We start from the raw sequence: 27,868 nt of genomic DNA, 5'->3' as shown, positions 1-27,868 counted from the left end.
CCCCCATGATTTTATTTTAATCAGTACAGTTGTCATTCCAAAATGCAATACAAATACATTACAACACTTCTAAATTTTTATTCTGTCGTACGAGAATTTTCGGGCTAGTTTCAGATAGATTCGTCTATCTTTATGCCCGGCGTAACGTATCTCAGATACGTTACGCCGCCGTAATTTAGGGCGCAAGCTCTGTATTCAGAAAGAACTTGCGCCCTTAGTTACGGCGGCGTAACGTATCTGTGTCGGCGTAAGCCCGCTTAATTCAAATGTGGATGATGTGGGCATGTTTTATGTATATTAACTGTGACCCCGCGCATGCTCGAAAATCCGCCGCAAAACGTCATTGCTTTCGACGTGAACGTAAATTACGTACATCCCTATTCGCGAACGACTTACGCAAACGACGTAAAATTTTCAAAACTCGATGCGGGAACGACGGCCATACTTAACATAGGATACGCCTCATATAGCAGGGGTAACTATACACTGAAAAAAGCCTAACGTAAACGACGTAAAAAAATGCGCCGGCCGGACGTACGTTTCTGAATCGGCGTATCTAGCTCATTTGCATATTCCTCGCTTAACTATACGGAAGCGCCACCTAGCGGCCAGCGTAAATATGCAGCCTAAGATACGACGGTGTATCTTAGGGAAATCTATGCGTAACTGATTCTATGAATCAGGCGCATTGATACGACCGGCCTTTACTCAGAGAAACGACGTGTATCTGGAGATACGCCGGCGTATGTCCTCTCTGAATCTAGCCCATAATGTTCAATATGAGCTTAGCATGCAAAAATAATAATCTCATTGTGTATACCAGGCATTGGACATGATTTCCTATTGGAAATATGTCACCAAAAACTACTTTTTTGTTGCAGGGATGTCTGAATTTTGACATGTAATGTTAGGGCAGAAAATGTTTCTGGGGGGCATTCTGTACACATTCTGAATACAGAACACCTCCAGGTAGCCATATTGCCTTGCATTTTACAGAAAATTACAGAGTTGCAGATTGAAAGGGAATAGTAATTTTTAAAAACGGCTTCCGATTTTCTTTCCTGCAACCTGTCAGTCAATGTTGATGGGGGAATTTCTCTTGCAGAGCCATTGTGTCCTCCCACCTGGAAAACACTGTGATGGTATAGCAGCCGCTAGCAATAATGGCGTGTATAACAAGCTGGTTGTACCCAGGTTGAATAATTTGATCAACTTGGGTACATTCAGCTTGCATTATGGTTCTGACGACATTCGAACCATCTATGGCTGGCTTTAGAAAGACGGTAAAAAACTGAGGAGTTTAAACTATTACCTACTTGAAATGAAAGCGAAGACAAAAACATTTTTATATGTAGTAGTTTTTACCTTTTACCATTTTTGCTTTTAAGATTAGCGTTAACATGTTTTATGTTCACCCTTCATGTTTAAAATTTCCATCAGCATGTTTTTTGCTTTCTTTTTACAGATAATGGCACATGGACACAGCTTTGGTTGGTGTCTGATTATCATGAGCATGGTTCACTATTTGATTACCTAAACAGGTATACTGTAACAGTGGAAGGGATGTTAAAGCTGTCATTATCCACTGCAAGTGGCTTGGCTCATCTCCACATGGAAATTGTTGGGACACAAGGTATGTTTTTTTTTTTTTTTTTTTAGGAAGAAAATTCGGCACTTGGGTTTACAATTGACCAAAAACATGAATCTGCTAGCACAAAAATTCTGATACCAAATATATGTACCCTATATTCTCGAGTATAAGCCGACACGAATATAAGCCGAGGCACCTAATTTTACCACAGAAAACTGGGAAAATGTATTGACTCAAGTATACAGTAAGCCTAGGGTAGGAAATGCAGCAGCTACTGTAAGTGGAAAAGAGTGTCAACAATGCCCATTTGCATCTTCACTGTGCCCATTGCAAGCCTCACTGTGCCCTTATGCAAGCCTCACTGTGCCCATGTACCTTATCTGCTGTGTCAGTATTGCACAGGATCTTTATTATTGCACAGGATTTTTGCATTTGTGAGTCCAATGCCAAAACCTAAGAAAGAAACTGTACCCTGGCCAAAAGATGAAACCAGACTGGAGATCACTACAATGTCTGTATACAGACTCAAATACAATCAGTAATTGATCTAATGGGTTTAACACAAGCTTATCAGTAAACCAGTAACAAGGGGCCTTTCAGCCACTTACCACAGTAAACTTGCTATTTACTTACCATCTCCTATCTGCTACAAACCCATGATTAGGGCAGCAATGGATTTAGTACAGCGCTGTACATTGTCCCTATGTGTATAGGACGGCGCCCTGTGTATAGGAACTGGAACTCCATGCCATCCTGCCTCCTCCTGTATGTATCGGAAGTCCGCGCTGTCCACTGTAACAAAGCTCCGCCGCCTCCTTGTCACGGACGAATAAGGAGGAGGCGGGACAGCGCAGACTTCCAGTTCCTATACACACAGCACGTTCCTATACACTTCCTATACACACAGGGACAATGTACAGCATAATACGGGTTTCCTTCCCTCCTCATCAAGACTGACGAGGCAGGAGAGGAAACCTGACTCGAGTATAAGCCAGGGGGGGGGCTTGTTAAGCACAAAAATATGTGCTGAAAAACTTGGCTTATACTGGCGTATATACGTAATATAATAAGACCAAGTGCAGTGAAAACTTGTCACACGTAGTGCCAATCATCCATACACATAGCAATCCATGACAGATCTCAATGTGCAAATAAAACCTGTGTACATGGAAAAAATATTATAATTTGATGTCAATCATCCATACACATAACAATATGTGTCACATCTTGATGTGTAAAAAAACTCCACTTAATAACTTGACCACTTTAGTGTATACATATAAAGTTTGATGATCCTGGTGGGAGAATCCATGTGCTCTGAGAAAATCCAGCAGTGTATAACTAGCCAACAAAAACTGCTTAATAGAACATTCACTAAATGCATTATGATTGAGCTTTGAAGCTCTTGAGAGTGATTTTGTAGTGGAGAAGAATGAAGAAGGAAGGCCCCATAGGTATAGGTTGGTCTGTGAATGTTTGGGTGAAGGCAGGGGCTTGGTCCCAGGAATTTTTCCTAAATGGGATAGGACCAGAAAATATGCAGAATATTCTCAGGGGAGGAAACAGAAAATATGTAGATTATTCCCTTGATAGGAACTACATCAGCAGAAGTCTTCAGCTGAAGATTGCAGAATTGTAGGTGATAATTTTGTAACCAGTTTCCTGAATCTTGTTGTTGATAGGCGTCTAAGATAGATTTTTGTGGTCAAATATTTCTTGTTTAAGTGTAAAGTAGAAAGGTCCCTGTCTAAAAAATTGTACTATACTGTGTGTATGTACGTGTGTGTATATGTATATACAGTGCCTTGTGAAAGTATTCGGCCCCCTTGAACTTTGCAACCTTTTTCCACATTTCAGGCTTCAAACATAAAGATATAAAACTGTAATTTTTTTTGAAGAACCAACAACAAGTGGGACACAATCATGAAGTGGAACGAAATTTATTGGATATTTCAAACTTTTTTAACAAATAAAAAACTGAAAAATTGGGCGTGCAAAATTATTCAGCCCCCTTAAGTTAATACTTTGTAGCGCCACCTTTTGCTGCGATTTCAGCTGTAAGTCGCTTGGGGTATGTCTCTATCAGTTTTGCACATCGAGAGACTGAAAATTTTGCCCATTCCTCCCTGCAAAACCGCTCGAGCTCATGGAGAGTGTTTGTGAACAGCAGTTTTCAGTTCTTTCCACAGATTCTCGATTGGATTCAGGTCTGGACTTTGACTTGGCCATTCTAACACCTGGATATGTTTATTTGTGAACCATTCCATTGTAGATTTTGCTTTATGTTTTGGATCATTGTCTTGTTGGAAGACAAATCTCCGTCCCAGTCTCAGGTCTTTTGCAGACTCCATCAGGTTTTTCTTCCAGAATGGTCCTGTATTTGGCTCCATCCATCTTCCCATCAATTTTAACCATCTTCCCTGTCCCTGCTGAAGAAAAGCAGGCCCAAACCATGATGCTGCCACCACCATGTTTGACAGTGGGGATGGTGTGTTCAGGGTGATGAGCTGTGTTGCTTTTACGCCAAACATAACGTTTTGCATTGTTGCCAAAAAGTTTGATTTTGGTTTCATCTGACCAGAGCACCTTCTTCCACATGTTTGGTGTGTCTCCCAGGTGGCTTGTGGCAAACTTTAAACAAAACTTTTTATGGATATCTTTAAGAAATGGCTTTTTTTCTTGCCACTCTTCCATAAAGGCCTTATTTGTGCAGTGTACAGGGCCTGATTGTTGTCCTATGGACAGAGTCTCCCACCTCAGCTGTAGATCTCTGCAGTTCATCCAGAGTGATCATGGGCCTCTTGGCTGCATCTCTGATCAGTCTTCTCCTTGTATGAGCTGAAAGTTTAGAGGGACGGCCAGGTCTTCGTAGATTTGCAGTGGTCTGATACTCCTTCCATTTCAATATTATCACTTGCACAGTGCTCCTTGGGATGTTTAAAGCTTGGGAAATCTTTTTGTATCCAAATCCGGCTCTTGGCTGCATCTCCACAACAGTATCTCGGACCTGCCTGGTGTGTTCTTTGTTCTTCATGATGCTCTCTGCGCTTTAAACGGACCTCTGAGACTATCACAGTGCAGGTGCATTTATACAGAGATTTGATTACACACAGGTGGATTCTATTTATCATCATTAGTCATTTAGGTCAACATTGGATCATTCAGAGATCCTCACTGAACTTCTGGAGAGAGTTTGCTGCACTGAAAGTAAAGGGGCTGAATAATTTTGCACGCCCAATTTTTCAGTTTTTTATTTGTTAAAAAGTTTGAAATATCCAATAAATTTCGTTCCACTTCATGATTGTGTCCCACTTGTTGTTGATTCTTTTTTTTTATAACTTTATGTTTGAAGCCTGAAATGTGGCAAAAGGTCGCAAAGTTCAAGGGGGCCGAATACTTTGGCAAGGCACTGTATGTGTGTGTGTGTATATATATATATATATATATATATATATATATATATATATATATATATATATATATATAGATATATATAGATAGATAGATAGATATATATATAGATATATATTGTATACAGTATCTCACAAAAATGAGTACACATCTCACGTTTTTGTAAATATTTTGTTATATTTTTTTCATGTGACAACACTTTGCTACAATGTAATGTAAGTGTACAGCTTGTATAACAGTTTAAATTAGCTGTCCCCTCAAAATTACTCAACACACAGCCATTAATGTCTAAACCGCTGGCAAAAAAAAGTGAGTACACCCCCAAGTGAAAATGTCCAAATTGGGCCCAAAGTGTAAATATTTTGTGTGACCACCATTATTTTCCAGCACTGCCTTAACCTCTTTGGGCATGGAGTTCACCAGAGCTTCACAGGTTGCCACTGGAATCCTCTTCCACTCCTCCATGACGACATCACGGAGCTGGTGGATTTTGGAGACCTTGCGCTCCTCTACCTTCCATTTGAGGATGCCCCACAGATGCTTAATAGGGTTTAGGTCTGAAGACATGCTTGGCCAGTCCATCACCTTTACACCTTTACCCTCTTCTTCTTTAGCAAGGCAGTAGTAGTCGTCTTAAAGGTGTGTTTGGGGTCGTTATGTTGGAATACTGTCCTGCGGCCCAGTCTCCGGAAGGGAAGGAATCATGCTCTGCTTCAGTATGTCACAGTAAATGTTGTCATTCATGGTTCCCTCAATGAACCGTAGCTCTCCAGTTCTGGCAGTACTCATGCAGCCCCAGACCTTCACACGCCCACCACCATGCTTGACTGTCTTTGTACTCCTCACCTGGTTGCCGCCACACGCGCTTGACACCATCTGAACCAAATACCGTATTTATCTGCGTATAACGCGCACTTTTTTCCTCTGAAAACAGAGGGTAAACAGTGCCTGCTCGTTATACGCCAATATCATGTTCTACCAGTAGGGGACGGGGATCGGGACCTGGCCCTGGAACAGCGCTCTCTGCATAGTCTAAAGTTGGAAAAAAGTCACTTGCCAGCCCCTTGTACACCGCTCTTCCTCTGTCAGCCTCATTGTAAAACGAAGCTTGTAAATGTCTATATAGCTCTGTTTTTTCAGGCTGTTCTCCTCCTCCTCTGAGTGTAGCTTTGATTGGAGGAGGAGAGCAGTCACATGCCCATCAGAGGAGAGAAGTCATGTGACCATATCAGTGAAAAAAAACTGAGCTATTGAGGTAAATGGAAGCTTCGTTTTTGCAATAGGGGACACAGGAGGAGCAGTGTGGAAGGGGCTGACAGTGATTATTTTTTTTACTTAACTGTAGAGAATGCTGGTAGCACTGTCCCAGGAGATTGGGGGTCTCCTGGGAGTGCAGGGGGGGCTGTGTACTGGATGGGGGGATTGTATAATGGATGGGGGCTGTATACTGGGGAGGGTAGGATTGTATAATGTATGGGGGGGGCTGTGTACTGGATGGGGGATGTATAATGGATGAGGGCTGTATACTGGGGAGGGGGGCTGTATAATGGATGGGGGGATGTATAATGGATGGGGGCTGTATACTGGGGAGGGGGGCTGTATAATGTATGGGGGGATGTATATTGTATGGGGGGGCTGTGTACTGGATGGGGGGATGTAGAATGGAGGGGGGCTGTATACTGGATGGGGGATGTATAATGTATGGGGGGGCTGTGTACTGGATGGGGGATGTATAATCTATGGGGGGGCTGTGTACTGGATGGGGGGATGTATAATGTATGGGGGGACTGTGTACTGGATGGGGGATGTATAATGGAGGGGGGCTGTATACTGGATGGGGGGATGTATAATGGATGAGGGGATGTGTACTGGATGGGTGAGGCTTGTACTGTAAAGGGTGCTGAGAAAACATTTTTTCCTTAAACTCTCCTCTTAAAATTGGGGTGCGTGTTATACGCCGATAAATACAGTACGTTTATCTTGGTCTCTTTAGACCACAGGACATGGTTCCAGTAATCCATGTCCTTAGTCTGCTTGTTTTCCGCAAACTGTTTGCAGGCTTCCTTGTGTATCATCTTTAGAAGAGGCTTCCTTCTGGGACGACAGCCATGCAGACCAACTTGATGCAGTGTGCGTCGTATGGTCTGAGCACTGGCAGGCTGACCGCCCACCCCTTCAACCTCTGCAGCAATGCTGGCAGCACTAATACATCTATTTTCCAAAGACAACCTCTGTATATGACGCTGAGCGTGTGCACTCAACTTCTTTGGTCCACAATGGTGAGGCCTGTTCTGAGTGGAACCTGTCCTCATAAATTTCTGTATGGTCTTGGCCCAGTGGCAGTGTGTCCATTAGGGGCACTTGAGCGCTGCCCCCTCTCTCCAGCCAGCCCCTCTGTGCAATTGGGATAGATGGTCTGTATATGATGGGGCACAGTGGCTGCATATGATGGGGCACAGTTGGCTGCATTTGATGAGCACAGTTGGCTGCATATGATGGGCACAGTGTTATGGATAACATCTTACATGGTCTGTCTGGAACAGGTAATGGTTTTAATAACCCCCAGGCCTTAGCTCTACTGTTCTTGTTCCGAATGCAGGTAGTGCAGGATTCCACAAATTTCTTGCAGTCTCCACATACTTGAGGCCACCAGAAAGTGCGTTGCACCAGGTCAGTTGTCTTGGTTATGCCAAAATGCCCAGCCAGTGCATGATCATGACAAAGTTCCAGTATAGAAACTCATAAACTTTTGGGTACGAAAATCTTGTACCTGTACCAGAACAAACCGTCCTTTGCTTGTAACTCAGATTCAATGGGGGGTGCCCACCCCACGGAAGCTTGCTTGATCCGAGAAAGCAGATCTTCTTGTACCAGAAGAAAATTTCCTGGAGAAAGAATAGTGTCAGGAGATCTATGAAACAACCTGGACAGAGCGTCAGGTTTTGTATTTTTTGAGCCTGGACAATAAGTAACATGAAAAGAGAACCTGGAGAAAAATAATGTCTACCTGGCTTGTCGTGGCTTCAACCTCTTTGCAGACCTCAGGTATTCTAGGTTCATGTGATCTGTGAAGATCAGAATTGGATAGGCCGCTCCTTCCAACAGATACCGCCACTCTTCTAGTGCAGATTTTATTGCCATTAGTTATCAATCTCCCACATCGTGGTTCTCCTCTGCTGCCGATAACGTGTGGGAGAAAAGCTAACGGTTAAAGCAAGGTCGTTGTCTCTTGTTGTTGGCAAAGTACTGCCCCAACAGCGATTTCAAATGCGTCTACTTCAAGCACAAATTGCAGGGTGTTTCAAAACAGAGGCGAAGGTGAACAGTCTCTTGAGAGACTCAAAGGCAGTTTGTGCCTCCGGAGACCAATGGAAGCGGATTCCCTGTTTAACTGGGTGATGGGGGCAATAATGGCAGAGAATTCCTTAATGAATTTCCAGAAAAAATTGGCGAATCCAACACGTTGGATTCCTTTCTTGTCTGCAGTGACCGGCCAGTCTAGGATTGCAGCAATCTTTTGAGGGTCCATCTTGATGCCTTCAATAGAAATGATCAGTCCCAGGAAAGACATACTTTCTTGCTTGAACTCGCACTTTTGAGATTTTGCGTATAGACCATGCTGTCGGAGCTGGGCTAACACAGATCTGACATGCCTGCGATGGGAATCTAGGGAAGAAGAGAAGATTAGAATATTGTTTATAGACGATAACGAACAGATCCAAATAGTCCCGAAAGACATCATTAATGAAATATTGGAATGTGGCAGGAGCATTACATAACCTGAAGGGCATTACCAGGTACTCAACGTGCCCGAATCGGCTGTGAAAAACTGTTTTCCACTCGCCCCTTCTCTGATACGGACCAAGTTATAAGCCCCTCGGAGATCAAGCTTGGTAAAGATGGTAGCGGCTCCCAGTCTCTGAAATGGCTCGGGTACCAAGGGAAAGGGATAACGTTTTTTAACGGTGATCTTGTTTAGCTCACGATAGTCTATGCAAGGCCGAAGGGTGTGATCCTTTTCCACAAAAAGATACCTGCACCTGCCAGGGATGTGGATGGATGGATGAAACCTTTTTAAAAATTTCCATCAATGTATTCTCTTAGTGCCCCCCGCTCCAATTCTGTTAATGGAAAAATTCTGCCAAAGGGAATTTCGGCACCAGGAAGGAGCTTGATGGGGCAGTTGTAAGCTTGATGGGGCGGAAGTGTCTCTGCTCCTTTCCTACTCAATACACCCATGAAATCATGGTAGGCCTTGAACAGATTGGCGTATTTTGGTTCCAGTGTCCAGACATAGCAGAGTAGAGGGTCCATAGGAGTCTTTAGAACCACAGAACTGCTGGCAATAAGGAAAAGTGACAATCCCTGAAGGCCCAGTTGATATAGGGATTGTGGGCTTGTAGCAATGGCATACAGAGGATAACAGGAAATAAAGGGGAGGAGATGCCTAGTTGCTCTTTCCGCCCTTCATTCCCTCAGACGCTGGTCAATCAGTATAGCTAGATCTGGGGTATGCCAACTCGGGCCAGTTCATCTTTCAAAGGGTCAGACAGTCCCATGCGGAACTGAACTGGTAACAGAGGGCAGCGTCATTCCAATTAGTGTCCACACTCCACCGCCTGAATTCAGCAACATAATCTTCCGCCGCCCTGTGTCTCTGCTGGAGGGTATGCAGTGGGGCTTCCACAGTTGTGGAAAGCTGAGGATCTTCATATAGTTGAGCCACTGTGTCAAAAAAGGTAGTAAGATTGATTAATACTTCAGCTTTCTGTTCCAGGAGATAGTGGGCCCAGGTTTTGGGCCCTCCCGGGAAGCAAGGAGACAACAAAGCCCACCCTGGTGGCTTCCAGGGAAAAGGTACGTGACTGAAGGGCAAAGTACAGTTCACAAGTGTTGCGGAATGCCCTGAATTTGCTTTGTTCCCTGAAGAATTGTTCCCTGAAGAATTTTTTAGAAGTGGGAACTCTTGGTTCAGGGGGAAGCATCACAACTGTAGGAGAAGGTGCTGCACCAGTTGACAAAGAGGCATGGGGGGTTCCCTGGGCTCCGGTGGGAGATGACAGTACTTGAACCCATTCCTCCAACCTTCCTAAAGGTTCTTAACAGCCTAGGTCAGGCCTGACAGGTGTAAGCAGAGTTCCTCCATTGGACAGGCTCCCTGCTCGGGCTCAGACATGGCTGTCTGCTACTGTTACGTACCTAGTGGGTAAACCAAAATTGCAGAGGAAGGCCTCTCTTATGCCTCTGACTCGAGGCCCCTGATAGTATAAACAGGAAGCACAGGAGTGAGGAGTGGTACGAGTGCCTGGCAGGATCAACAGCAGGAGGTCAGTCCAGACGTCCAAAAGATTCCTTGCAGGAGATAGAAGACAGGAACTGGAACAGCAGGCAGGATGGGTAGGCAGGTACAGCAGGCAGGAACAAGAACAGCAGATAGAACCAGGAACCAACTGGATCAGCAGACATGCACAGCAGACTGGAACTGGAACAGTGGACTGGAACCAGGAACTAGCTGGATCAGTGGACAGGTACAGCAGGCTGGAACTGGAACAGCAGACTGGAACCAGAAACAAGCTGGATAGCACTGTTAGGAAGGTCAGGCATGCCGGGTCGGTTATCAGGCGGGCAGCAGAAGGACTAGAGGAGCAGGCAGAAGAGCAGTCACAAATAAAAAGAAAAGGAGGGCGCACTCAAGAGTAGTCAGACAGGTCTGGGGTCAGGTGCAGGCGGATAGCAGGGATGGTCACAGGCAAGCCTTGCCTGTGACGGGAACAGATTTCATGTAAACACAGAACGTTGTAGAGCAGACAGCAAAGTTTGCATGTGTCAGTCAGGTTTAAATAGCCTACCTGGCGCTAATAGGTGCGCTCGCGTGTGTTCCCGCGTGCGCACGTGCATTGGCACACGATCACGCACCAGCGGATCTGGATCATCTGTTGCTGGCAGGATCTTTCTGATACAGTGTCTGCATGTAATGGGAGCAGGTGGTTACATGTGATGGGCACATGTGGCTGCATGTGATGGCACAGTGAGGCTGTAATCAATGTTTTTGTTTCAGTATTTTTCAGTTCGTTTTGCACACCCCTTAAAAATTTTGAGCACTAGCCGCCGCTGTCTTGGCCACCGCGCTGCAGCTCAGTTTCAGGGTCTTGGAAATCTTCTTATAGCCTAGGCCATCTTTATGTTGAGCAACAATAATTTTTTTTTAGATCCTCAGTGAGTTCTTTGCCATGAGGTGCCATGTTGAACTTTTGTTGCCATGTTGAACTTTTGTTGCCAGCGGTTTAAACAAGCTGTACGCTCACTACTTTACATTGTAGCAAAGTGTAATTTCTTCAGTGTTGTCACATGAAAAGATATAATATAATATTAGCAAAAATGTGAGGGTGTACTCACTTTTGTGAGATACTGTGTGTATGTATGTATGTGTGTGTGTGTGTGTGTGTGTGTATACACACAGTATAATCTCTGTTCTCAGGCAAGAGAAATAGCAGGCACTGAACTTCCCAGTGAATGGGTGTGCAGAGGGGGCGTGTCAACAGGAGTCTGATCATTGGAGGAGAGCACACTGAGATCCCAGCACAGATTGAGAACTGGCCACACTATGCTCTCCTGCCTTGCATGGTCAGTTCTTAATAGGAAAGCAGAGGGACTGGCAGGAACACCAGGTATTTCACACACAGGAAGCAATACAAAGACAACATATACTTTTTCATACAAGCACATGATACAGCAGGCACATTTTAAGCATATGAAATTTTGGGGTTTACATATTTTTTTAAGTTGTGTGCAACTTGACCAGAAAATGTAGAATGAGAGCTGCCACGCTTGGTAGTGTTTCTACCAAGGAAGAGATACTACAGAATGCATTGTATTCTGTGGACTATTTCATTTTGTGGACTCAGCGGAGGAAATTGTGTGTGATGGGGGCATATCGACTGATGAATAAGAATCTCTACCATGGTGTGGAGCTAAATAAACAATGAGCTGGTGACTGGTCATTGTTGCAATGATAAAAAAGAAGACACATATGCTTCCTGGTGCATGCATCCCTGGGAGAAGAATCCTACAGCAGGCTAAAACAGTAAAAATGTATCTTTGGTTATTGAACACACGGAGAAGGATTGAAACGTTGAATATGTCTAGTCACTCTGAGCACTTGGTGCACTGAGCACTCACAGGAAATAATGACCCAACTTCTAGCAAGGAAATTCAGTTTTTAGTATTTTTCCATCATTTTATTAATATATAGGTTATGGCATCTTAATCTTTTATTACTTGCTTATATGTTTTTTTTATCTTAAAGGAAAGCCAGCTATAGCCCACAGAGATCTGAAATCGAAAAATATATTGGTAAAGAAAAATGGAACTTGCTGCATAGCAGACCTGGGCTTAGCTGTCCGACATGATTCTGCTACAGATACAATTGATATTGCACCAAATCACAGAGTTGGAACTAAAAGGTACATTCTCAGATGTAATTGTAGCATGGCTGAAACTAGTTGTACAAAAATTGATGTAAACATGGTTTGTTAAAAACTTTGTTTTGATGTCAAAAAGCTTCACCATTTGTGACTTAGATCCCATATTTTGTTTTGTGGCAAAAAATGCATCCTAAATATGATTATCTAGCCCACATATGTCAAACAATGTGGGCCCTCGCACCCAGAGCATTTTTTTCAGCTGGAACATGGCAGAACTCTATTCAGTCACCTCTTGCTCTAGTGCAATTTGGTCACACTCCCCATTTGATTCAATGCGATTTGGTTAGGGGGGGGGGTGGTTAAGTTCCTACACCTATTCGCTTGAGAGAAGAAAAAGCCCTGGGTAAATGTATAAAGTCTTACAGATACAACCAGCCCTTTGATGGCAACCATACTGCTGATGCGGCCCATGATGAAACTGAGTTTGACACCCCTGATCTAGCCTTTTACAACCAGCCTCATGAAAGAATAGCATCCTAAGGAACAAGTCAGAGTAGGGATCCTTCCAAGCTGGTCAAGGTGCTAGCATACTTTTTAATTCTTTTACTCAATAGGGATAGGATGTCTTATTTATTAAAACATTGCTGCACTTTGGAGGAAAAAACATGTTTTCTTTCTGTATTTCAGATATATGGCTCCAGAGGTACTGGATGATTCTATAAATATGAAACATTTTGAGTCCTTTAAACGTGCTGATATCTATGCAATGGGATTAGTTTTCTGGGAAATTGCTCGACGCTGTTCCATTGGTGGTAGGTCATTTCACAGTTTAACTGCAGATATGCAAAGAAGCATGTTGTCAAGAATATCATGCACATTTAAAAGGATAGTTTACCTTTAGAAAAAAACTGCCTATGCAGGTAAATGATGTTTGTAGATTAAAACAAAATATGCAGCTCTGACTAAAGATGAATAATACCCTTGCTATAGGTGTAGGCCATTTACATAGCTTATGAAGTCTAACTGGAATACTCCCAGGACGTTGCTAGGTGAGGCCTAGTTGTCATTGCGTACCTCCACCATCACAGCAGTGAGCTTTTTCTCTGATTCAAGCCCCCCTCACATACTCTGTCTCCCCTGATGCAGTAGTTCTGAGCTCAGCATTTGAGAGCTCACTCCTGTGATGGTGTAGGTGAGCCGTGATGACTAGGCCTCACTAAGCAACATCTTGGGACTACTTGGCAACATCCTGGGAGTATGTAAATGGCCTACATCTACAGCAAGGGCTTTATTCAACTTTAGTCAGATCTTGGACAGTTTTGTTTTTGTCTACCGATGTCCCTTAGATGCATAGGCAGTTTTGTGGTAAAGTTGAACTATCCCTTTAACTTCAGATGAATGTGGTGTTTTTATTTTTTTCTCTATTAACCACTGCATAAAGTATTGTAAAACACATATACCTTTCTGTAACAGAATGGAAGGGCAAGCAGCGCAAATCTATAATTTCACAATCTTACACCCACTACTATAAGAGCTATATAGAGCTGCACGATTAATCAAAAAACACGATCTTGATTCAACGCCCTGATACATACCTGATTGTAGAGCCCGCTATGCAAGGAAAGGCCTCTCTTACACCTCTCACTCGAGAACCCCTAATAGAGCAGACAGGGAGCTCGGAGTGGCACAAGTGCCTGACAGGATCGCTGATGTAGGGGCTGGTCGCAACGTCCAATGAGGCTGTGGAGAGACTCTCCGCAAGGAAGATGGCTGGAACGACAGGCAGACTGGAGACAGGATCAGACTGGAAGCAGGACTCAACAGTCAGCGAGGAGGTGTTCTGTGGATCGGAACACAGACAGGTACAGGCAAGCTAGGTCATACACTCACGGACAGATCAGGAACAAGTGCGGTATCTGGAGTCGAGGTACAGGCCGAGTCGGTAACAGGCAGGCAGCAAGGTAAACGAGACTGAGAGACAAGAGCAAAGTCAGGACAAGCCGGGATCAGAGGCAGGCAGAAGGCAGGAATAGTCAGGAACAAGCCAAAAGTCTACTGAAACAGGTTTTCAGGATCAACGGGTAGCAGGGGTCACAGGGAACGCTGTAGACCAGACAGCAACGAACCTGGGCATCCCTGTGCACCATCATTCGCACATGTGCCATGCGGCTCTTTTTACTGGGATCCCGTGCACAGATGTTCTTCTGATATTTTGGTAACTGGCTTGCCCTTCCTGACATTGCACTCTGGTTCCCATGAATTTTCCTCTGGCCCATACCCTTTCCATTTTACCAAGTACTGAACCTGATTACGCCTTTTTCTACAGTCCAGGATGGATTCAACTTCAAACTCTTCTTCACTGTTGACAAGTATTGGTTCAGGGGGACCATTGTTTTTCGATGGTAAAAGGGTCAGGAACTGCGGGTTTAAATAGAGATACATGGAAGACAGGATGTATCTGAAATGACTGGTAATTCTAGTTCAAAGGCCACATTATTAATCCTTCTTTTAACCGGAAAGGGCCCCACACATTTAAGACCCAATTTCTTTGAAAATGTAATCTGGATAACCAAACCTTATCTCCAGTTTCCAGACTAAGCTCCCCTCTTCTCTTCTTAACGAACACCTCTTTGTTGTATTCCTGAGTCTTTGTCATTGTTTTCTGTAGCAGCTTGTTTGCTTCAAAGTTGTTCACTGTTTCTTGGACAGCTGGTACTGCGCATTCTGGAATGGTGTTGGCCAAGAATGATGGGGGGAAGCCGTAATTGGTGAAGAATGCAGACTGCTTTGTGGCAGAGTGAACAGAATTATTGTAGGTGAATTCGGCTAGAGGTAGTAGTGACACCCAATTATCCTAGGAAAATGAAGAGAAACAGCGTAAGTATTGCTCAAGTGTTTGGTTAGTTCTCTCCATCTGGCCATTTGTCTGTGGGTGATAGGCAGAAGAGAAGGATAGATCAATCTTTAGGGATTCACATAGTGCTCTCCAGAATTTGGAAGAAAACTGTACCCCCCCCCCCCGATCTGATACAATGTTTCAGGAATACCATGAAGCCTTGACAAAGATCTTTGCAGTTTCAGAGGCAGAGGGTGTACCCTTCATTGGTCGGAAGTGCGCTATTTTTGATAGTCTACTACCACAAAGATAGTAGTGTAGCATTCTGATGGGGGAAGCTCCACAATGAAGTCCATTGAAATAATCTTCCAGGGTCTCTCCAGGACAGATGGTGGTTTCAACAGACCCCATGCCTTGGATTTGCTACCCTTATTTTGGATACATGTGGTGCATGACTGCACATTTTTCTTGCAATCTTTCTGTAACTGCGGCCACCAGAACGTGCGTTGTAACAGTTCAGAAGTCTTGTATACGCCGAAATGGCCCGCCAAGCTATGATCATGGCGGGACCCCAGGATAACCACTCGTAGATTTTCTGGTACAAAAATGTTATCCTTGTACCATAATAGACCATCTCTTGCCTGCAGAGTTGTGTCTAAAGGAGAAGGCGTCCCCATGGAAGCTTGTCTGATTTGTGACAGCAAATTACCTTAAAGCACAAGAAAGTTTCCTGAAGACAAGATGGTATCCAGTGTGGGAACTTCTGATTCATTGAATAGGCCGTAAAGTGCATCGGGTTTTGTGTTCTTCGACCCTGGCCTGTGAGTAATATGGAAAGAAAATCTGGTAAAGAAAAGCGACCACCTGGCCTGACGTGGTTTCAACCTCTTGGCAAATTTCTGGTATTCCAGATTTTTATTATCAGTATAGATCAGGATTTGATGTGCTGCTCCTTCCAAGAGGTACCACCACTCCTCAAGTGCTGCTTTGATTGCCAACATTTCCCGATCTCCAACGTCATAATTTCTTTCTGCTTCTGATATCTTATGGGATAAAAATGCAACCGGGTGCAATAGAGCCTTGGACCCCTGTCTCTGGGAAAGGACAATCAAAGTGTATTGAAAATATATTTCTTTATCGTACACCACGGGACACAGAGCCTTAAATCATTACATAATGGGTTGTATGGTCACCAGAGGTGATTGGACACTGGCACAACCAATCAAGCCCTATGAGGGTAGAGAGCTACACTGTGGGTCCATCCAAGACGCTTAAATATATTACGCCAAAACTGGATGGTATCCGGACCTCATGGATGAGGTGTCACCTGTAATGTCTCTCTCCGGAGGACTGGACTCTGGGATCCAGCACTTTTGCTCTAAAAGTCCTGGTAAGAGTCTTTTACAAGGCCCAGGGAAGAGGTCTCCTTAAAGTAGAAACCCATACCCACGAAGGTTGGCACGCAGACCCCGCCGGTATGGGGGAAGATTGGCATCTGCCTGACTGAGAATCTGCAGCGGGGACAAGGTGAGTTAGGAAAAAGTCCTAAGTTTTAAACTTAAAGGGGGTTGGAAAGGATTTTTTTCCCCCCCTAAATAGCTTCCTTTACCTTAGTGCAGTCCTCCTTCACTTACCTCATCCTTCGATTTTAAATATCCTTATTTCTTCTGAGAAATCCTCATTCCTGTAACTCAACACCATAATGCAAGGCTTTCTTCCTGTGTGGAGAAAGCCTCTTGAGGGGGGAGGGGCGAGCAGGAGTGTCAGGACACCCATGAACACACAGCTCCTTTCTCTATCTGCAAAGTAGAGAGTTTCCTAAATTGCCTGCTCGCCCCCTCCCCCCTCAAGAGACTTTCTCCACACCAGGGAGAAAGCCTCGCTTTACGGTGTTGAGTTACAGACAGAAGAACAAGGAAGTGAGCATTTCTCAGAAGAAATAAGGACATTTAACAGCAAAATGAAAGGATGAGGTAAGTGAAGGAGGACTGCACTAAGGTAAAGGAAGCTATTTAGGGGAAAAAATCAATTATTTTACAACCCCTTTAAGGACTTTTCCTATTTAGAGTGGGTGTCATTTTTTAAGCCGCCACTGGAGGGAGTAAATGGCTGAGTTTTTCACTCACCAAGCTCCAAAGCAGTGTCAGTCCAAACAACAAGCACACTTCTTTTGCTGTAAGCTCTGCATTGCCCTCCTCCCTCTTTCACAGCTCCAAACACAGGAGAACGCCATGAACCACACATGGATGCGGATGATGCCCCTAGGACGCACGCACAGGGGCGCGCTTTATGACAATGTCATTAGGAGTGGGGGTGGGACGGGCCTGAATGGCACGCTTTTTACCACTTCATTACCCAGCCATAGTCAAATGATCTCCCATCCTGGGTGGACGTCATATGACGTCCTCGGCTTTCCACTTCTACTGCAGGCCCCCCCGTTCAAAAGACTCATTATGCCTCATAGATTATACATTGGGGTGTTAGTTTTCCAAAATGGGGTCATTTTGTGGGCGTTTCCATTGACCTGGTGCTCCAGGGCCTTCAAAAGTGTGATAGGTTGTCATCAAATGAGATGTGCAATTTATGCTCATTGAACGCCTGACGGTGCTACTTGGATGTTAGACCTCTTTATGTGGTCAGGTTGTGTAAAAGTCTCAAACATGTGGTATCGCTATACTCAAGAAAAGTAGTAGAATGTAAATAACTTGTTATTATGACAATTTTGTGAAAAAAATTATTTCCCAAGAATTGTGGAAAAATTACAACTTCAAAAAACTCACCATGCCTCTTACTAAATACATAGGAATGTCTGCTTTCCAAAAAGGGGTAATTTGGGGGATATTTGTACTTTCCTGGCTTGTTAGGGTCTTAAGAAATTAGGCCTTCAGTACATCAGGTGTGATCATTTTCAATGATTTGCAACATAGCTTGTAGACTTTCACAGAGACCAAAAAATATACACTTTTTTTGGTTATTTTTACTAAAGATATGTAGCAGTATACATTTTGGCCCACATTTATGAAGAAAAATTACTTATTTGCAAAAATTTTCACTAGAAACTAAAAGTTTTTTTTTTTTCAAAAAATGTCTCTCTCTTTTTTCGCTTATATTGCAAAGAATAAAAAAAAACAGCAGTGATTAAATACCACCAAAAGAAAGCTCTGTTTGTGAGAGAAAAATTAGTTTGGGTACAGTGTAGCATGACTGAGTAATTGTCATTCATAGTGTGAGAGCGCTGAAAGCTAAAAATTGGTCTGAGAAGGAAGGGTGTATAAAAGCCCTGTATTGAAGTGGTTAATGATGATCAGACAGGTAGGAATAAACATCACATGTCTGGAGCTTCCCTGCAAGGGATACTGCAGCGTTTTTTTGTTTTTTTTTTCTCGTTTCTTTTTTTTTTCCCTTTACTTCAGGTTCCACCTCCTAGAGTTTCTTTTAGAGCGCTCAGCTTTCGTTTTTGCCAGCCCACATAGCGTCTCTGTTTGGTTTTACATCATTAGTAAAGGTGTATTTTTGGTTATTTTGTACTCATTTTATTTTGTACTCTATTTATTTTGTTTCTTATTTTAATTTCTTGTTTTTATTTTCTTATTTTATTTATGTTTTTTTTTTTTTTTTTAATCATTTTTAAATTGAGTTTATTCATGAATACAAAAATAATTTTCCTATTTGGGTTTCCCCTATCCCCCCCCCCCCTATTCCTCCCTCCTCCCCAGCTCCCCCCCCCTCCTCACCAGATTTGGCCACTTTATTGAATTTCCTCAGGGACTCCTATGCCGGCCCTCAGGTTTTCGGCATAGCTACATGACCTCTTAAATACCCTCCAATCATCCCATTTTTTACTTTTTTCATCTCCCTCCAGCCCATTCCTTAAATCTTCCATCTTGTATGTCTCTTCGACGGCGTCAATCCACTCCCATATCATGGGACATTCTGTCTCTTGCCATTTTCTGGGGATTAGCCTTTTGGCAGCGTTCAATAAGTGTGGCACCATTGATTCCTTGTATCTTCTTAGACCAACTACACCTCCGTGGAATAGCACCGTCCAAGGATCTTTTTTTATTCTATTTTTTGTAATCTCTTCTATGTACTTCAAGATCTTCTCCCAGTATATCTTTACTTTAGGGCATTCCCACCATAGGTGTGCCATAGTTCCTGGGGTCTCGCAGCCCCTCCAGCATTTTTCTGATTGGTCCTCTTTAAATTTACTTAATTTGTTCGGGGTTATATACCATCTGGCAATGCATTTATAGTTCATTTCTGCCGTTTGGCTATCTACTGCTGAAGAGTGTGTCAGTTTCAACATTCTCTGTAGTTGGGTCCTATTGTGCTGTGATTTGAGTTCCTTTTCCCATTTTTCAATAAATGGTGGTATCTCCCTCTCGTCGATCTCCAGTAGTATTCTATATACTTTTGATATGGTGCCTTTGACGTTCTCCATTATACATATTTTTTCCATTTCTGTTAGCTGTTCCCCTGTTCTCAATGGGGATGGTAATTTCTGGATAAACCGACTGAGTTGTTGGTATCTCCACTCATTGATTTCCATCAAGGTTTCTTTCTGTTTTAATTCTGAATATATTATCAAGTGTCCATCTTTAATTATATCTCTTAATTGTGCTCTATCGTTCTTTATCCAGTTTCCTCCCACTTGTGTTTTCCCTGGTGCAAAGTATTCGTTATTTTTTAGTGCAATAAGGGGTGAGTTGAACTTACTCTCCATTTTTTTATTTAGTGTGTCCCAAATTCTAAGTGCATTTTTTGTTATCGCGTGTATTTTTGTGCTAAATTTTCTATATTGAGGGGGATTCCATATTATTGTGTCTAATCTCACCTTAGATAGTGCGCTCTCTAGGCTAACCCACCTTTTTTCTTTATTGACTCTGGCCCACTCTACTACACGGGATACCACCACTGCTTCATAGTATTTTTTTATGTCCGGAACTGCGAGTCCCCCCTTATTTTTAGGTTGTTTTAAGGTCTGTAGGGAGATTCTATGCTTTTTAGAATTCCATATGTAGTTCATAATGAGTTTTTTTAGCGTATTAAGAAGCGACTTCGGAAGGGCCATGGGGATCATTTGAAATTTGTATACGATTTTAGGCAATAGTACCATTTTACAGAAGTTTATTCTCCCGATCCATGAGATTTGTCGGTTTTTTACCCTTTTGATTTCACCCTTTATTTCGTCCAGTAGAGGTACATAGTTGATCTCGTAGATTTTCCTGATTGTATTTGCTAGGCGGACTCCAAGGTATTTGAGTTCCTTTACCCATGGGAATTGGAGCCCCGTTCTTAGGAGCCTTTCCTCTGATCTATTGATGTTTATATTTAGGATTTCTGTTTTTGAAAGATTTAGTTTGAAATTTTAAATTTCTCCGTATTCTTCGCATAAATCCAAGAGCTTTGGGATTGATGTTATAGGATTCACAACATAAAAGAGGACATCATCCGCGAATGCGGATAGCTTATGTTCCTCTTGGTCAGCTTTTACTCCTTCTATGCTTGAGTTTTTGCGTACCCTAGCCAATAGTGGCTCTAGGGATAATACAAATAGGAGTGGGGATAGAGGGCAACTTTGCCTTGTGCCGTTCTTCATCGTAAATGGTTTAGAGAGGCAACCGTTTACTTTTATTTTTGCCGTTGGCGAGCGATAGAGGGCTCTAATCCAATCTAGCATCCTCAGGCCGAAGCCCATGTTTTCTAAGGTTTGTAACATGAGTCCCCAGTCTACCCTGTCGAATGCCTTCTCGGCATCAATCGACAGGAATAGACCTGGGGACCCATTTTCCTTCATTTTTTGGAGGATCAGCAAGGCTCTGAGTCCGTTGTCCCTTCCTTCTCTCCCTTTGATGAACCCCGTCTGGTCTGGATGGACCAATTTACCCATCTCTCTTTTTATTCTTTCTGCCAGTACTTTGGAGAACAACTTAATATCGGCGTTTAGCAGGGATATGGGTCTATACCCTGCACAGTTTTTGGTGTCTTTGCCTTCTTTGGGGATCACTGTAATAGTTGCCTCCGAGGCTTCTCTACTCAAGTAGTAATCTTCTCCGATTCCGTTAAAGTATCTACAAAGTACTGGGAGAAGGATCTCTTTACATTTTTTGTAGTATAGGGCGGTGAACCCGTCCGGCCCTGGGCTTTTGCCTGACGCACTACCTGTCAGGGCTGTTTGAATTTCTTTGACTGTAATAGGTTGGTCCATCAGGCTCCTATCATTTTGATTCATTTTTGTCAGTCCTGCTTCTTCTAGAAATTTTGAGATCTTGTCTCTTTTCTCCTCCTCCGGTCGGGTCATCTGCTCTACTGCATAAAGTTTTTCGTAATATGTTCTAAAAATTTCCGCAATGTCTTTTGTTGTATGTACCTCCTTCCCTTTCTCGTCTTTGATCTTCTTGATGTAATTTCTTGATTTCTTTTTCTGTACCATCCTAGCGAGGTGTTTGTTTGTTTTATTTCCCCACTTGTATCTTTCTTTAGCAATAAGGTGGAACTCTCTTCTCGTTTCCTGATCCAAAAGTTCTTTAAGTTAGTTTCTTTTTAACACCAGGTCATGGTATAGTTCTCGATTTGTGTCCTTTGCTTTATGTTTTTGCTCCAATCCGTGTATCTCCGCAATTAATTTTTCCCTTTTGAGGCTTTTTTCTTTTTTTTTCCTGGCTCCTTCTGATATTAGGGTCCCTCTGATTACCGCTTTATGGGCGTCCCATAGAGTTGCTGTTGATATTCCGTCAGTATCATTTATCTTAAAGTATTCTTCTAGATCTTTTTTTATCCTTTTGAGGCTAGTCTCCTCAGTCAGTAGGCCCTCATTAAGTCTCCAAATCATGTTTGGCTTCTGGTTTCCTGTAATTTTCAGAGAAACACTGATTGGTGCGTGGTCCGATATTGTCATTGCTTCGATTCTTGTTTCCACTACCATTTGCAATATACTGTGGTCTAATAGAAGGTAGTCGATCCGTGAGTAACTTCCATGCACCGGTGAGTAGAAAGTATAATCTCTTTGTCCCGGGTTTAGAATTCTCCATATATCTATCAGTTGGTTTCTATATAAACTGTTTTTTATCTTTCTAGTCTGTGTGTTCCTGATTTCCTGTGTCTGTGAGGTCTTATCCATTTTAGGGTCCAAACAAAAATTTAAGTCTCCTCCCAAGATCACCTTTCCGGCCCTAAAGTCTCTTAATTTTCCTAAGATCTCTTCCATGTATTTTATTGGACTATCGTTTGGTGCATATATGTTCACAAGGGTACATTCCAACTCTTCTATTCTCCCTTTTAAGAAGAGAAACCTTCCTTCTGGATCTGTCATTCTATCATACAATTTGAAGTGTGTTCCCTTGGCTATCCCTATTGCCACTCCTCTAGCTCTTTTAGAGATCGTATCTCCGTAATACCAGGTTGGATGATCTTGGGAGTATAGCCTGATCTTGGAATCAATTGTAAGATGGGTCTCTTGTAGAAATGCTATGTCTGTTCTATAATTTTTCAATTCCTTTAATATTTTATGCCTCTTCACCGGATTATTGAGGCCTTTTACATTATAGGATATGCATTTAACTACTGGCATTTCTTTTTTTTTCCTTCCTCCCTGTGGCTAGCATTTCGTTTTCCCTGTGCTTCCTCTTATTGGCCGACCTGGTGAGGTCCCCCCATCCCCTTTTCCTCCCTCCACCCAAGCCCCTCCTCCCTCCTGGCAATCCCCGCCCCTCCCATCTCCCCCTCCCCCCCCCTTTTGGCCACCTATTGACCTCCAGACCAGCTACCGTGTCCTGGTCTGGATCTCTCCAGGTGGGGCTGGGATTGCCTCCTCCCACTCTTTGACTTCGAGTGGGGCAGAAAAGGGATCTAACTTACCCCTTTTAGTAGGGTACGGACCCTATCGTTCTCTCCTCTCCCTCCCCACCTCCCCCCCTCTAGGAGAGGTGAGAGGTAGGGAGCAGAAGAAGGAGATAGGAAAAGGAAGCAGGCAAGAAGAAGAAAAAAAAAATAGAGAAAGGGCGGACAACAGACAAAATCCCCCTCCGGGATCTATACCCATCCCGGTAGGTCAGGGGGCTGAATTTCTAATCTTTTGCAAAAGTCCTTCAAGTCTTCCGGGAATCTTAAGATCGCAGATCTCCCTTCTTTTGTTGCTGTTAAGCAAGCGGGGAAACCCCAGGTATATTTGATTTTCTGGGCTACAAGCTGATTTAGAAGTGGTTTTAGAAGTCGCCATCTTGCCAATGTTTCTGGAGCAAGGTCTGCGAATATCTGAAGTTCTGATCCTTGGAACACTATCGGGGGGGCTCCCCTCAGCTTTTTCCAAATCCTTTCTTTGTCTTCATATAACTGAAATCTTAGAATTACATCTCTAGTTCGATCAGTCTTGGCTCTTCTGGGGTTTCCCACTCTATGTACTCTTTCGATCTTGATTGGTTCCTCTAGTGCACATCCCATTAAGGGATTAAATATCTTCTGTATTGTTGTTTTGAGCTCTTCCCCTTTCTCCTCTGGGATGGATCTTATTCTCAAATTCTGTCTCCGACTTCTGTTCTCCTGGTCCTCCAATCGGTACATGGTAAGTCTCTGTTGGATTTGTACCTGCTCAAGTTGGGCCTTTAGGGTGTTTGACTCCAGCTCTTGCTTATCCGTCCTCTCTTCTACTGACTCTACTCTAGAGAGAAGGTGTCCCAAGTCTGTCCTTAGGGTCTGTATCTCCCCTTTGATTGCGTTCTCTAATCTGCTCTCTAATCTTAGAAACATCTCTTCCATTTCGTCCTTTGATGGGGTCTGTGAGGCTGACCGGGATTCCTCCATCTTACTGGCTTCTGAGTCACTTTCTATGCCTCCTTCTCTTAGTTCCATTGAAGTTTCTCTGGAGTCTCCATTTTGAGGCTTCTTATTTTCCATCTTTTTTTCCTTATCCTTTTTTACCTGTTGTTGCTTTGCTCCTTGTGATCGTGCGGTGTCGTCTTTAATCATGAACGAACTAATAGAGCTTGTTTTTGTTTTATCGCTTGGTGTCTTCGGGGGTCCCCCTTTAGTAGATCTACTTGCCATCCTGTGCATTTCCCCCCCCCCCCTCCTTCTAATTCTCTTACCCAGTTCGTCCTCCTTTTTTTTCTGATCTACTCCTTTCTTTTGGGTTTATCCCCTAGGCTTCTTTTCGTACCTTTAGCCGCTTATTTGGGAGCGGGTAGCTGTATCTTTAGCGGATTGGAGGGCGTAAGTTCCCTTTCCCCCCCCCCCTCTCTCTCACCCTTCGCTTTGCCTGCCTCGATCCTTCCACTTATGCTGTGTCGATAGGCAGGTGGTGATACAGGTGATGCAAGGGGTAATGCCCAGCCAGCAGGCACGGGCTTCTAAGACAGACTACGGAGGGGATAACTTTACTTGAGGGCTTGTTTATATTTCTCCCTTATCAATGCAGTTTTCCAGGTCCGTTAGGATTTTTGATTGTCTTTCACAGTCACTTCTCCTGAATTAGAGTTACTATATATATCCCAATCTTCATGTAAATGACTTATTTGACCTATCTTTGGGGTCCCAGGAGTACAAAAGGTAAGGACAAATTGCAAGAGGAGAAAAATGAATAAAAAAAAAAAAAAAAAGAAAATACATAAACGAAAACCAACGGGAAGGAAAAAAAAAAAAAAAAAAAAAAAACAAGAAGGCTTGTTGGATACAGTTCAGGGTTCACAGTTCACGAGAGGCTTCTAAATGTACTGTGTTAGCTCTCTTATACCTTATGCAGGGAGATGAATTATGTCCTTATATTTAATAGGTTGATTGTAGAGGTCATCTCCCTTTGACCCGTTCACTGCGGTACAAGTCCTATCCCTTAAATCCTCTCACCTTGTATTTCCTGTATTATATGCTTATGCACTCTTAATGAGACCGTTCATGTATGTCAGATTTCACGTTGACAGTGGATAATTAAGATCATATTTTCACCATATTTATTTACATATTTGTTTCACATTTCTGTTGATTTTCAATACAGTACCAATATAGTAAATTGTAAATAGTTCACTCTTTGCTTGGCTGTTTTTACCAGCTTTTCCTGGTTCTCCTTCACATCTCACTCAGTGTCATCCCCCCTCCTTACCTCCAACCTTCCTATACTATTGAACTTCTGTACGATGGATTTCTCTGGGCAGTCTGACGTTTCCACTTCTTGCTTACTGCTCAAACCTGCGGGGGGAGGGGGGCCACGCTAGCTCTCACGGGCTCCCCTGGCTCCATCCACCTGCAGTATAGCCCATCTCCTACCTTACTTCGTCCGTCCCCGTCCGTCTCCGTCCGTCACCGCACCTTGCTGACAGCTCTCCCGGGTCCTCCGGAGCCTGACTGCAGCTCCCGCCGCGATGGTATCGGCGTGGGTCCCCTGGTATGCGGCGGTGTACGGCGCGCTTGTCAGCGTGTGCAGGAGGGCGATCCGTCCCTCTCGTCCGGCAATCCCATTGTTCTCCGCTCCCCCCACCTACGAGCGCGTCACGTTCTCACATGCACGTGCACGCCATCCTGTTGATACTGCAGCGTTTAAGGGCACATAAGACCTCCATGTGGTTGGCTAAGCACTACCCAAGGATAAGACACCTACTCTGGCATGAAACTGTATGTTATTGCATACTTATATGTAGATTGCTAAACTAGTACAGTAATACTACAGCATGTGTTGCATATACATGCATGTGTTGGTACCTTGGCTTTGCTTAGCATTATGTCTTTCCAAAGAAGAGGCTCTGAAAGAAGCAAAAAAGCATTGCCGCCAGAGACAGGAGGCTCTAGCCGTGCCTGCTCGGTACCCTCATCTCCTGTAATACCTGAAGTATTTATACAGGATGAGCCGTTACCTCTATCAGGAGTTGCAGCCTCTCCTGTTGTGCCTGCATATGTTACTGAAGACACTTTGGCAACAGCCCTAAGCAATTTAGAAGGGAGAATAGCTGCGTTAATTGCAATGCCCTCAGAAAAGGACAAAAAGCGAATCAGATCTCCTCCTGTTGTATTGGATCTCCTTACAGAAAGATCTGAGGAGGATGAGGCCCCATCAAGGGATGAGGACTCAGAGGGATCAGAGCTATCAGAGGAACCTTTTTCTGCATCTCAGGTGCTAAAATTACAGGTGCAATATTATACTGAAGTAGTGCGCTCCACATTCAGATTACCCTCCTAAGGAGTTAACTGAATCACCTGTCTCCTCTCTGGGCTTGTTAAAATCCCAACAGGCTGCTTGTGCCTTTTCGATTCATCCTTTATTGGAGAATCTGATTTAGCCAGACTGGAAAAACCCAGATAAGCTTTTTGCTCCTCCTAGGAAGTTTAAAGTGCTTTATCCTATGGAGGAGAAGTTTACCAAGAAGTGGAGTCTGCCTTCTGTGGATGCAGCGATTTCTTCTGTAAACAAAAGCCTACCTTGTCCGGTGGACAATGCTCAGGTATTTAAAGATCCTTCTGAAAAAAGGTTGGAATCTTTACTAAAATCATCCTTCCTCCTGGCAGGCGCAGTAACCCAACCTGCTGTGGCAGCGGTGGGTATGTGTCAGGTCTTAAAGGACCAGGTGAAACAGAGGATGAAAGATCTGAATGCTGAACAGATCAAATTTTGGGAGAATATGCCTAGGGCCTTATGTTTTACAGGGGATGCCATTAGAGATTCTATCCAACAGGCATCCCACCTAACGCTGCAGCTGGTGCTAATGCGCAGAATTCTTTGGCTAAAGCATTTGTCAGCAGAAGCTCCATGGAAGAAGCTTTTGGCCAGCTTCCCCTTCCATGGCAAACACCTCTTTGGGGAAGATTTGGAGAAATTTATTAAAAAGATATTGAGCGGTAAAACTACCCTTTTACTAGAGAAGAAGAAAAACAAGCGTCCTTGTTTTAAGCGTTCTCTCTCCCTGGCTCCTGGTAGATCTAGCTCCAGCCAGTGGCGACTGCATTTTCAGCCAGCCACAAAAGCCCAGAAAAACAAGAAGCAGTGGGGTTGAAAGGCTAACAAGCAAAACCCCAAAGCCTCTTCATGAAGAGGCGCCCCAGCTCGGCCGAGTGTGGGGACGACTTTGTCAGTTTTCAGCAGCATGGCAGACAGAAATCCAGGACAAGTGGGTAGTATCCACAGTATGCCTAGGATACAAACTGGAATTTCGAGAAATCACATCTTCACAAGTCTGAAGCTCAAGACTCTCCAAGGATCCACTAAAAAGAGTGTCCTTTTTAGAAGGATTGGATCACTTTCTGTCCCAATGGGTGATCACAGAAGTACCCCTGAAGGAGCAAGGTTCAGGTTTTTATTTAAACCTCTTTGTGATTCCAAAACCAAACGGAGACGTCAGACCCATCCTGGATCTAAGATCTCTAAATCAGTTTCTGAACATTCGCCATTTCCAAATGGAAACTATTCGATCAGTGGTCGTCTCCCTACAAGGCGGAGAATTAATGGTGTCAATAGATATCAAGGACGCATATTTACATGTGCCTATCCATCCTGCGCACCAAAGATTTTTATGGTTCACGGTAGAACATCGCCACTTTCAGTTTGTGGCTCTGCCATTTGGGGTGGCTACTAGCCCCTCTGTTGGCAAATCTGAGGGTACAGGGCATAGCAGTAATGGCCTATCTAGA

At 43.6% G+C, this 27,868-nt stretch overlaps 1 protein-coding gene across 2 annotated transcripts in view; it reads left to right on the top strand.

The window, feature by feature from the left end:
• The window catches only part of TGFBR1 (transforming growth factor beta receptor 1), a 496,179-nt gene that overhangs the window by 330,777 nt on the left and 137,534 nt on the right, over positions 1 to 27,868 (top strand). For both annotated transcript variants that reach the window (XM_040353433.1, XM_040353434.1), the window contains 3 exons: positions 1,466 to 1,633; positions 12,309 to 12,465; positions 13,114 to 13,238. In XM_040353433.1, the coding sequence (XP_040209367.1) occupies positions 1,466 to 1,633; positions 12,309 to 12,465; positions 13,114 to 13,238 (450 nt within the window). The remainder of the gene's footprint in view (positions 1 to 1,465; positions 1,634 to 12,308; positions 12,466 to 13,113; positions 13,239 to 27,868) is intronic.

The sequence above is a fragment of the Rana temporaria genome, chromosome 5 (genome assembly GCF_905171775.1).
Source record: "Rana temporaria chromosome 5, aRanTem1.1, whole genome shotgun sequence".
Taxonomy (NCBI): domain Eukaryota; kingdom Metazoa; phylum Chordata; class Amphibia; order Anura; family Ranidae; genus Rana; species Rana temporaria.
The sequence above is the reverse complement of the archived record's forward strand: the minus strand, read 5'-3'. Positions and strand labels throughout refer to the sequence as shown.